The sequence below is a fragment of the Stegodyphus dumicola genome, chromosome X2, assembly GCF_044657685.1.
Source record: "Stegodyphus dumicola isolate Sdum_Otavi_A_Nest chromosome X2, ASM4465768v1".
Taxonomy (NCBI): Eukaryota; Metazoa; Arthropoda; class Arachnida; order Araneae; family Eresidae; genus Stegodyphus; species Stegodyphus dumicola.
The window spans coordinates 36,477,279-36,490,249 of record NC_140781.1 but is presented as its reverse complement, the minus strand read 5'-3'; the positions used below and the strand labels follow the sequence as shown (position 1 = coordinate 36,490,249).

The 12,971-nt window shown below is 33.3% G+C and overlaps 1 protein-coding gene across 1 annotated transcript in view; it reads right to left on the bottom strand.

Annotated features, from left to right (window-relative positions):
• LOC118182210 (guanine nucleotide-binding protein G(o) subunit alpha-like) overlaps positions 1 to 9,593 on the bottom strand; it is a 139,231-nt gene extending 129,638 nt beyond the window's left edge. Inside the window, exon 1 of the mRNA XM_085809114.1 lies at positions 9,395 to 9,593. Coding sequence (XP_085665240.1) covers positions 9,395 to 9,512 — 118 coding nt within the window. The 5' untranslated portion in view covers positions 9,513 to 9,593. The remainder of the gene's footprint in view (positions 1 to 9,394) is intronic.
• Between the last annotated feature and the right edge of the window lie 3,378 nt (positions 9,594 to 12,971).

Here is a 12,971-nt window from a genome sequence, read left to right as displayed (position 1 = left end):
ATTAATTAGTTATATCAGATATTGAAGCAAGCCCTTTTTTCTCCTCTTTTTTGATAATAATGTTTGAAGTCGAAAAGATCACTGCCATTATTTCATGGTTTAAAAAATGTGGGTGGTCTTTCATCAAATCAGCGAAGTTTTTGATCCAGCAAATGAAACCAAAAGTATAACATTAAGTACGAAATATTATTGATAAAAACTGTGGGAATCTTCTTAATGGTCTTCCACCGTTTAATAAACTGTAATAATGCTGTTAATAAATTTATCTTGCTAAAATTTTCTCTAGGAAATTACAATACTTAAAACGAAGGTACTTAGATTATTAAGGGGGGTTTGCTAATGTTAATCTATTTAAACAGAAGATTTAAATTAGTTAGAAAATCGTGTTAATGCTCGTAATGAAGTCACGCATTTTTCATCAATGAGCAAAAAAATGCTTGGTGAACTTGATGTTTAATGAAGTAGATGGTATAGACATGATTATCTCCTGAGCTCGTAAGACCCAAACACTGAAGCCCCGGTTTTAAGAGGACCTAAAGTCATCCTATAATACATCTTAATTACGGTTTCCCTTATCAAAACATGTAGGCAGTGAGGATTCCCAATAGATTACTCTTCTTTGGGTATCAGCTTGTCTTAATTGGCTCTGGGGCTTGGAAGCCAGTATTAGAATCTTAATAAACAGTAAGCCATGACTCCCAAGATAATTCGCATTTTTTCATCTTGTGCTTGATTAAATAGTATTCCTGTTTCAAGAAATCAAATTTCAACAAGATGTAAGATATCTGCAATTAATTTATTCCTCTTTAGCCTTTGATAATGATAGAAAAGGATTTACGATGAGTGGAGAATTTAATATGAAAATGTTCATTGAAACTATTTGGAAGCATTATAGATTTAAGTAGAATAAATTTATAAGGTATTTCTATCGCCTTCTTAGCATGCCTTCGTGGTGTAGTGGTCAGCACACTCGGCGCGTATTCTAGAGCTCTGTGGTTCGAGTCCCGGCGAGACCATTGCTCATTTTTCATCACTCCAGCCTTAAAAACTATCCTAACATCTATACAATGGCACCCGAACTAAAATGTGGTGAATGATAATTCTTCACCACCAGGATTTGGCGACTGGGTCCCCTAAAACCACAGTCGCCCTTTAAAAGGAGAAGTATATCAGTTATTTCTTCGGCCTTCTTAGCATGCCTTCGTGGTGTAGTGGTCAGCACGCTCGACGGGAATTCGAAAGGTCCAAGGTTCTAGTCCCGGCGAGGGTATTGCTTATTTTTCATTTCTCCTCTTCAAAAAAATCCTAATGTCTCTACAACTTAATATATAAGATATTTTCATAGATATTCAACATATTTTTGGTTTAAACTTGCGATGCGAGCAGGTATCGAACAGATGGAGAATTTATTGATTATCCATAAAGATTACTAGGATTTTAATCTGTTATCCCATATTTTATTTACATACTTTTCTTAGATTTGCCTTTTACTTTTCTATTAAACTCTTGCAGCGAACTGGTGATAGTTAGTGCACACGGATTACGCTTGAAATAAATCCGTAAAGATGGAACGGATTAAGCCAGATTAAGGGATGAAAATAAAATTTTGAGTTATAAGAAATTTTTAAACCTTTGAACGTTTCATTCCTTGACAAGCTGACTATAGTGATGCCAAATATTTTAGAAAATTTCGTAAAGCCTATCACTACTAGAACCGAATATACTAATGCAGGATTGTCCTAGTACCTTCCTACGTTTAATTGCCCTACTATAATATTTTCTCCAGGTTATCTCATTAAGGTTTTTCTTATTATTAAGACTATACACTTATTCTTGATGGAATTAAAACAGCAAGTAACCTTTTAAGTATGACAATGAAAAACATTTTCCTGAATTCAAAAGTCGGCATAAATACCTTTATATCCTGGTGAACATCATATTTCACTCTGCCAGTAACTTTCGCATATTTTACATAAAAGTATAAAATCGCATATGAGAATAAGAAAATGGAAACCAGTTCTCTATACTATAGCTGTATATTTAACAGACTAAATATAGGAATTTAAAAAAAACCGCCTTTAATGAATTATGCTCGTTAAAAATCTAGAAAAATTTGAAATTGACTGAACATCTTCTTTTATATTTCTGTTTGAGAGTAGAGAACAGCATGCAAATCTATAACACTGCCCTTTTCTACAACACTGCTCTCTACATCTACAACACTACTTTCTTCTACAAAATATATTAAACATTGATTCAAAATTTGTAAATTAAACTAACAAATACTAGAACACAAGCATTAGGTTTAGGAAAGGGAATCACAATCAGTTTCATTTAAATTATTTTATTAATATTTCGAAGGGATGCTATTATTTTTACTTACCGGATAGCATCTTTTTCTTCACAAATAAAGATAAAAAATGTCTTACCTTCCATATTAAAAGTTCATTTCTCATCAGCATAGAAAAAAATGCATTTAAAAACAATCTGTGCTTCTAAATGACAGTTTGCAAAAACTTTTATTTTTACCCCTAGTATAACCATATCTAACACCATATAGTATAGTGATTGCTATATTTCTAAGCGCACCTCACACTGGTCTCTGTGGTCACATTAGTGTCCCACCAGGGACCAAGTAGTTAAGACTCAATAATAATCTTTTGACCTGGATTCGAGCTCAAACGATCAAGCTGATTGCATTATTGGTTTTCCTGGCCAGTTTCACTTAAAAGGTGCTCCACGAAGGCATCTCTCAAATTAGGCAGATAGCCCTCGTGTGCTGTCTTATATTCAAAAGACCTAAACTAATTGCTGGTCTCTGTACCAAAATTAATGATGATATTTTGTAGTAATGTACAGATTATAATCGGCTGTATGTATTCCGTCTTTTAATTTATTCATATGGCAAAGCAAGATTTAATACTTTGAAATTTTCCCATTTATATGCTATCTCGTTAAGAAAATGTGCAGAAACAAACGGAACTTTTGGTTTGTTTAAGACTAAAAATTTATCTCTACCATTAGAAATTATATATATATATATTTTTAAAGAAACAAAAGCAAAATATTGAGCCTTTTTGACACTCTATTAAAAAAAGGATACTAATAGTAAATTTACCTTTGAAGTGTCCGAAATTTGTAAACTGCAAGTTATTTTTCTTTGCTTTCGAGGATCATTATTTTTCTTTGCTTTCGAGGAAGTCTAGCAATAAAACGATTATTTTAAAATATTTGAGATAAGTATTAATTTTTAGATAGCTATATAAATTTTAACTATTAAATCTGAGCATTCATGATATTATTCTTTTGTTTTTCTGTCACTAATGTGTTAAGAGTTTTGTAAGGTTACGCAATCGGATTATTTTGTACTACAAATGCTGTTAGTCATCTCTGCTAATTTCCCGCTTTCTTTGGTTAGCAGACTGCCAGATACTTTTATATGATTTCTGGACTCAACCAGTGGTTTGTAGCCAAAACATTTTCCCTTGATTTGTGCGCTTTAAACATGAAACATGAAAATGATATATACAGTCGTATAGAAGTCTTGTCAGTTTACTAACTCTAGAGAACAGAAGCGTCAAAACAGCCTAGAAAATTTTATTTCTTAGGCTCATAAGCCAGTTTCTCAGGTATCCAAATCCCGTAACGAAGTTAAATAGGCAAATAAAGCCTAACAGAACTACTTGAGGCAAGAAACGCCAAGACATTTGGTTCATGGTCTAAGAAAGCTTCTGGTCTGAGGCTTCCCATAAATAACAAATTCCGAAAATTTCTCCACGAAGGCATTCTAAAGAAGGATGTCCTCGTGGGACAAATAAACTTCGTAGGCCCGTAAATAACTTTCTGATCTGAGATTTTCCCGTAAATAACAAATTCTAAAAATTTCTCCATGAGGGCATTCTGCAGAAGGATGTCTTCGCGGGAAGTTTCTAGGGGAAACTGGCTCATTTACACATGAAGGAATCTATTTAACAGGAAAGCATTTCATCTGGGAATAAGTAGATCATCAGCTGACCATGTATTTTACAAATTATACAGAAACAATATAATATAAAGCAATAAGTGCAGTATATATATATATATATATCATATAGAATACTTACAATTCAATATTATATAAAAAATTTTATAATTGATTAATTGACACCATAGACATCATAGGTATCATCTTTATTCATTTATACATAGTTAGTGTCATCTTTCTTTGTACAGACTATTGCAAGGAATTCCTGGAACTGCCGAGTCTTCTTCAAAGTAGGAATGAGGTTGACACTTTCACTTCTGTAAAAAAATATTCTTTTATGAGCTTAGCCCAGTACACATCTTCTTTGAGACATGCACAAAGAAAAATTAATGGCTTTACTTACCTAAGAAAGTGGTGAAGCAGCCGTGGCCAGTAGACACAGCGTAACTTAGAAAAGCAAACGAAGGCTATCCGTCAAATCTCTAACCCAAATTTTACTGAGCTAGAACTTGGGCAAATAGATCCCTCAACAGCACCACATGCGTCGCCAGGTAGATGCTATCTGAAATTTTAGAATTTAACTTATAATGTTTCTCCGCGGAAGGCACCACTTGCCTTTCAAACTAGCCGAAGGCCAGGGGGGTAGAACAAACAGCATTAATCGCTGTGTTAATATTAGGGTGCATGGCCGCCCAGTCGATGCTGGTCAGGGAAGCTGACTGCGATGCCGAAGGCCCTGGGTTCGAATCCCGGAAAAGGCTTGGTTGTAACTGTCCGTCCCTTCATAGGAAAGGCGATGGTGGCCCACCTATTAGATGCCTCCATGATAAAGAGACCACCACATCCGGCCTTGTATATATTAATGGACTGGGTTACATTTATAATTGTTCAGAATCTGCCATTGGAAAACAAAATATATTAGGGTACAAGGGAGTTCAGACTCGGCACGGGAGATGGTGCAACCGTTTCAGCCCCATCGGGTGACAAAATTTAGGGCTGCAAAATTTTAAAATTTAGAGAAGCACTCAGCAGCAAAATTTAAGCATGACAAAATTTTTACAATTTATAGAAAGCTATGAGCAACAGAAATTATCTGCTTAAAAATTTTTAGAATTTCGGCAGGCACCGGATGGCAAAATCCTAGTGCCGACCTTGGTGAATTCAAGCACCTACATTACATATGACATTAGGTGTGTGTGTGTGTGATTATGGCAAAGCCTCGAGGGCTATCTGCCTAAGGGGAGGGATGCCTTCGTGGAGGACTTTCTAAGGGAAACTGGCTCGTATACACGTTACACATGAGGAAAACCACGAAAACGCCCATGCAGCCAGCCCGTTCGCGGAATTCGAACCTCGGACCGAACTACCAGTGTTCAGCGACTTTACCGCTCGGCCGCTGGTGGGCCATATGACATTAGGAATGAGGCTGGAAGTAGATTGTTATTTTAATAAAATAAACAAGAAAATAAATATAAATAGGTGAATACTTCTTTGATATTGAGATACTTCTTTATGATGATGAGTTTATTTTTATTATAGTAATCTTGAAAACATTTATGCTATCCGCGGATCTTTTATCTCCTCCCTGAGAGGGACTTGTATCACCGACATATATTAAGCATCCCCATTCTTTAAAGACCCTACAGTGAGTGAGTGAATGCACCGGTAAGATGGCTTCTTACCACGGAGGTGAACCAAACCGAATTATAAAGCATCACAGCGGGGAAACCTCTAAAATTACAATGCTGAATATTAAGAAGTAAGAGCAGTTTCTATATTTTACAAAGTCTTTCTTGTCCAAAATTAGTTCATCTTAATAACTGCACAATATATCTGAAATAATCTCTCAGATTTATATTTCTCGCTGAATGTGTGTGTGAACTGCAAAGCCTCAAGGGCTATCTGCCTAAGGGGAGAGATGCCTTCGTGGAGGACTTTCTAAGGGAAACTGGCTCGTATACACGTTACAAATGGGAAAAACGACGAAAGCGCCCATGCAACCAGGCCGTTCGAGGAATTCGACCCTCGAACCGAACTACCAGTGTTCAGTTTACTTTACCGCTGGGCCGCTGGTGGGCCTCTCGCTGAATGAAAACAAGCCTTACTATTCTATGATAAACTTACAAGTAGTTCTGGGATTATTCAGCTTGATAACTGTGACTCCAAGCGTTATTCTGATTATCTGCTTTAAATTTTGATTATTTCAAACGTCATATTACTTACGGTGGTTTCTCCTTATGCAGTGTCTTGATATTACGTTTCAGCAGGGGTTCAAGCTCAAGTGCAATGGTCTAGCTCCCCGCTAGCCTTCGCCGATTACTATATTGCACGTAGGATAATGGGGAATCCTTTTATGTCATCAGTGTATATCTCATATTACATGCAATTGTCTTATATTTTTAATGAATTTTTAACACTGAAAGCATTTTATAAATCTCATTATCTTACAGCGACTTTTCCTTTCGTCTAAAATTTGTCTTTGATGGTTTTGTTCTATTTTACGCTGCGGAAGGCATGAAATGTCTTTTGTATTAGACTTCTAAAGTAACAGAATCAGTGCGCGTATACCGAATAACTTACTGTTGAGGAAAGGATACGGCGTTTTTCTCTTGAGACGCATTCATCACTTTTATTTCAAAAAGAGTTTAGGAGATTATTTCATATGTTAATAGTTAATATAACTTTGAGTACATTTTTAAAATCAAATTCAAAATTAAAATAACTACATTTTTAAAATCAAATTCATGTTATTTAATTTTTTTTAAGGAGATAGTTTTGTTAGCCGCACTGTATGTAGTACCTTTCTCTCGCCCAGCTCTGTTAATTTGTCCGGTTTTAGCCATTTTGCAAGCCGAAGTAAACTGCGCGCTTAATAAATTGAGCCAGCGCTGAGTTAGGCTGATTTTTACTTTAGTCTTCTGTGGCCGGCCAACGTCGGCAGACCGATAAAGTCGCTAAACACTGGTAGTTCGGTTCGGGTTTCGAATACCACTGCCTGCATTCGTATTTGCCTTGTTTTCTACATGTATAAAGTGCATACCAGGCAGGTTTCCCTTAAAATATCCTCCACGAAGGCATGACCTCGAGGGCTTTGCGATAATCAAATCAAATCAAATCATACTGTTAACAGATAGCTCGAAAGCAGTGGAGTTCTATAATTTACATGAACAAGCCGTGCATTTGTTTCATTTAAAATTTTTGATAAAAAGGTTGTTTAAAACCTTTTTAGGTCTTTGTTGTAATTTCACAGACGAAGCGATAACTCGCTTAACAGTTTTAGCAGTTTTAGTAGTAAATTTGCAGACGACAACCCTCTGACATTAATCTTCAAAATAATTTTATCATGCATCAAAATTTAACTTTCATTTTGAACATAAGGAATGAAAATAATTTTATCATGCATCAAAATTTAACTTTCATTTTGAACATAAGAAATGAAAATAATTTTAGAAATGTCTCAAAATTTTTTGATGTTTTATTTCAATTTTATTCTGCGGATGGCATAGCATGTGTTTTGCATTATACTATTAATGTGCTAGAATCAATGCACGTATGCAGAATAAATTATTTCTGAAAAGATAGTATGTTGGTTTCCTCTTGAAATGCTTTCAGAACTTCTATTTGAAAAGAACTCCAGTTTTGCTGGGGCTTTTTTCAAATTGCAAGAATTCGCACATTAATTTAAAAATCAATTTAATCAGAAATTTGAAATAATTTAATCAGAATTTAATTCTAGCACGCACTGAAAGATTTTTCAAACAAAAACCTTATTTTTTAAAAGAATAATGTACTTTGCAAAATTAAACTCACATTTTATAATTCATAAATCTTTCATTATATATAAATATTCTACAATATCTGAAAATCATTTAACAATAGAAACACAGAAGTTAAATAGAAAATTGTTTAAAATTTACTGACTATGAATTTGAGATTTGCTTTGGAATTAAAAAAAATTTTAACTTTTCACATGTATGACCACAGCTATGCTTTTCCAGATAACATTGAATTTCAAATAAATATGAAAAAGAGAATTTTATTCATATCATGCGCGTTATAAGCCAAATGAGAATTTTCAATAAAGGTTATATACTTTAGGTATTTTACTTTTATTCAAATACTTTAAAATTACGATTATGATACTATTACACTAAAAAGCGGAATTATTTTTCAAAGTTCCTTAATCTTTATATTTCAAAAAATAATTAATTAGTTTTTTCAATTTTATCCAAGTACTTTAAAATTTTGATTAATTTTACTATTACACTAAAAAGGTGAAATAATTTTTTAAAGTACATTAATCTTTATATATCATAAAAAATATATTAGCTTTTTTACTTTTATTCTAGTACTTTAAAATTATGATTGAAGATACTATTATACGAAAATCTGGATTTACTTTTTAAAGTGCATTAAGCTTTTATGCTTTATAAAAAAAAGTATTAGGTTTTTTTACTCTTATTCAAGTACCTTAAAATTATGATTAATGATACTATTACACTAAAAACTTTAAATATTTTTAAAGTGCATTATTCTTTATACTTCATAAAAAATATTTTATTTTTTACACTTTTATTCAAGTACGTTAAAATTATGTTTAATGATACAAGTACTTTAAAATTATGATTAATGATAAAAGTGCTTTAAAATTATGATTTATGATACAAGTACTTCAAAAATATGATTAATGATACTATTAACTATGATTAAAAACTGGAATTATTTTTAAAGTACATAAATCTTTATGTTTCCTAAAAAATATATTAGCTTTTTAACTTTTATTCCTGTACTTTAAAATTATGATTAATATATAAAATATCTATTAGCTTTCTACAACGTATGGTGCTATGCTTAAGATTTTATTCTCAGAAGCTGTAGAAGGCACCTAGTATGTAGCATTTAAAATACGTTTAATTCCAGCCACAAAACTAATAGTACATTCTCAATTTCTGATAATTTAAACTTTCCTGTGCTCATTTTGACAGTATTAAATATTACAAACCGTAATACAAAGGTTTTTAAATACTGAGGTATAGAAGCGAAATATTACGAAGATATTCGTAAAATATTATAAATATATTCGTATAAATGCGAATAAATATATTCGCAAAATATTACGAAAAGCAATTTAGAAGCTAAATTTTAAATTTCTTTAAAGTTGCACTATTTCCAAAATCGCATATACTCGACAACAATTTCGTACTTAATCACATACTCGACAACATTTTCGTACTTAAGTAGTTTTTCGTACCACGAAAAACTACTTACGTTTACCGAAGTTTCCTTACACATTCTTTTAAAAATTTGCAGAAAATGACATTTAAAAAACTTCCAGTGTAAGCTGTTTCTTACAGAGATCTTGATAAATTTTTAAGCAACATACGTTTTATAATAAAAGAGTCAGAGCACTGAAATGCTTTGTCCACTTACCAAGTAAAAGTAGTTTGATATCTTTGGCTGCTTGAATGCCATCTTCTCTCAAAATTCGTTCTATCTGCCTGCTGCGGGCCAAGGCGGCGCGCTCTTCTGCGCTCATTGCACACCCCATGGTTTCTATATCAGTATGCAAGTCTCGGAGTCTACTTAACTATCAAAAGCAGCAACTGGCAGCAGGCAGCATTCCTTCCGCGCGGCGTCTTTATATGGGATAGCAAGGGCGCACCCACGCGCATCAGAAATGTACATTGAATTTCTCTCCAGCATTCGCACGCAGCACTATCATCGAATCAATTCATCTGACGTGGGCCGCTTCCTCCGGATTGGACGGCTATCTAATCCCTCGACCATACATATAAATGAAACTAACAAATATTTCGAGGGGGCGGAAACACTTGTTCGAGAAGGGGGGGAAAGAGAGCGCACTTCCAAGGATTCCATTCTAATTGGAGTTTGAATTTCTCCGAAAACTTTTCATGAAGCAGAGTGAAGGTTTCTCTATGTTAATATGAATAGTGGTTTGAAGTCCATGATGAAAACTACACACTTTTATCCAACAGACGTTAATTATTCTGCATTCAAAAGATAAAAAAGAGGGTAAGTAAAAGGCTTCAGTAATTTATCTTTTCAGGGAAATGAGCTGCTTTATTCCATGAAAATTAGCAGCAATCAGTTATGACAAAGGCACGCGAAAACTGTCTTTCTCGTAAACAACCCTACATGATGCTAGATTATTCCTATTAGAAAGTTTAGAACTAAGTTTTCAAATAGAAGAAACTGGAAAATAGGATTTTTTTTAAATCAATAAAATTCTTCTGTTAGAACTTTTTAACAAAAATATTCGTCCTCGAAATCAATAGAAATTTATTCAAAATCTACGCCAAAATATGGTTACTGTTTTTCCCTAATCTTAAGTTATGTGATGCCTAGAATCACACAGTTGTAGAAAACACACCCTCAAATTTAGACTTTTGAGTAATTGTGATGTGTGATATTTAAAGGATGTTGCTTTTAAAAACCTCGATGTAAAACCCTTCGAAATGTTTATTGTTTTCAAATCGCATATTCCGTGCCCTGGTAAAATAGAAAATTTTTGCTACTTGAGGAAAATATCTGTTGCAAGTGTAGTGCGCAGGCGATCCAGAATAGTAAATGCCCAGCTATGGTTTGGAAAGGTAAGCTTTTTTTAAATTTAATAAACCCATTATTTATGCTCTGTATTTTTAATTTTTGGAGGGCTAATTCTTAAACTAATAAGTCTATCTTAATTGTTTATGTTAAAGTCGTTTTAGGTGCTAAACTAAAATTGGCACTGCCAGATCAAACTGCATTTTTCCTTAAATTTATGACTTTTATAATTTTTAATTTATTTTTCAACTTTAATGTTAAAAAGATTTAGACTGTTGTAATCTGAACCTTTCAGCTTGCAAATGAAGTGTACTCTCGATTATCCAGAATAATAAATCCACACTATAAAATTTCATGCATATTGTACGTGTTTTTTCTTTAAAACTTAAGTAATTTTCTTTTGTTTTTGAGGACGTTTACACATTTACTAAATTTCGCGGCGCATTTTTCGAAGTGCTATTTTATCTTTGTATTACACACAGTATTACAGTAAAATACTACTAGTTGTATAGTATTATGCTAAATATCTTCTCCTATTGCAGCACAGAGCAACAAAAGTGCTTCAGCACTACAGCACTCTACCACTGGTACAATACTACATATAAGTAGGGTGATACAGTACTAGAACTAAAATTGTAGCATGCTAATATTGAAGTAATAGGAAAAATAATACAAACAGAATATACATCTGTTACTACGGTACTATTCTAGATTACTAGAATATGAAACTATCACACTATTGTACAGCTACAATACTTAATAAAAAACGCGCAAGTGCAGTGCTACACTAATAATGCACAACTACAATACCTTGTTATTACAGCAGTTTCACACTACTAGAGTAATATACGGTTAGCTGCAGCGGCAGAATTGCACTAAATATAGTACTGTATTAATACTCAAATACTTCGGTACCATTACAATTCCAATCCTATTTCACTACTAAAATCTCAATGCCAAAAACTGCTACAAGTACAGTATTGCACTATTGAAACAGTACTACACTACTTGTATTAATACCACTGTCTACACTAGAATACATTAAGACTGGTAATTATTACACTGCTCACTAAAACCGAGCGGTAAAATCTCAGAATACCGGTAGTTTGATTTAAATTCAAACTCCGGTGAACGGACGTGCTACATGGGAGTTCTCATTATTTTCCGTAAGTGTAACGGCTGTACCAAACAGTTTCCCTTAGAAAATCCATCCATGAAGCCATCGCTCTCGGTAGGCACATAACCCCCAACTGCCTTGCCGTTAATCTAAATAATAAAAAATATTATTACATTACTACTACTGTTAGAGTACTATATTAAAACTGCTTCATAATTAATATTGCAGCAGTATATTACTAATGCCTGCTAATAAAGTATTATATTCATTACTAAATACTGCATTAATATTACTACAGTAGTATGCTGCTAATAAAGTACTATATTCATTAGTAATACGTCGACTATAATGCTACAATACTAGCATTAAAGCTGCTACTAAAGCAGTACTGCAGTGCAACAATATAAATTGAGGGGTATTATACTACTACTAACACCTTAATGTACAATACTAAATTATCACTACTGCTACATTAACTACTACTCTACTGCACAACAAACTGCACTCTACTACAGCATACAGTACTATACAACTAATACTGCTACAATGCTATATTACTAGTACGACCACAGAGCTATACAACTATTATACTACTACGGTATGATTAATAATAGTCCTATACTATTACTACTATAGTACTACATTTTTATTGCTGGGACGGTGCTATACTTCTTCAGTACTACAAAACTGCCGCAACATAGCTGCACCGCTATGCTGTTGCTAAAGGACTGTACTAATATTACTCATAATAATACGGCACGTTTCTACTAGTACAGAACTGCACTAATATCACTCTAATAATACAGTACTATGCTATTGCTGTAGTGCTACTACATTAATCCAATGCTAGTACTCAAGTAACTATTATAGTACATCGGAACTATACTAACAGCAATACACTACTGCAGCATTGCAATTCTATTAAAGCAATACTCTGTTTATTTAAAGCAGATACAGTATTTTATTACTATAACATTATACTGCTCTACTAAAGGAACTACGCAACTAATAAATCATTACGGCACTATATTACTATACTATATGCTTCTAATATCAGAATGCTGTACTATTAGGTTTAGATTAATACACTACTACTACGGTACTAATACTACATGACTATACAATTTCTACAGTACTGCATTATTACAAATACTGCAGTTCTATACCACCTCTACTACTAATAACTGCTCTATGCTACTACTAATAATAATACATTACTACTACCAATAATAATACATTACTACTAACAATAATAATGCTAAAAAATCTAATACAGAACCCACTAGCGGAGAGTGGAGAAAACTGGTATTTCAATATGAGGTGATA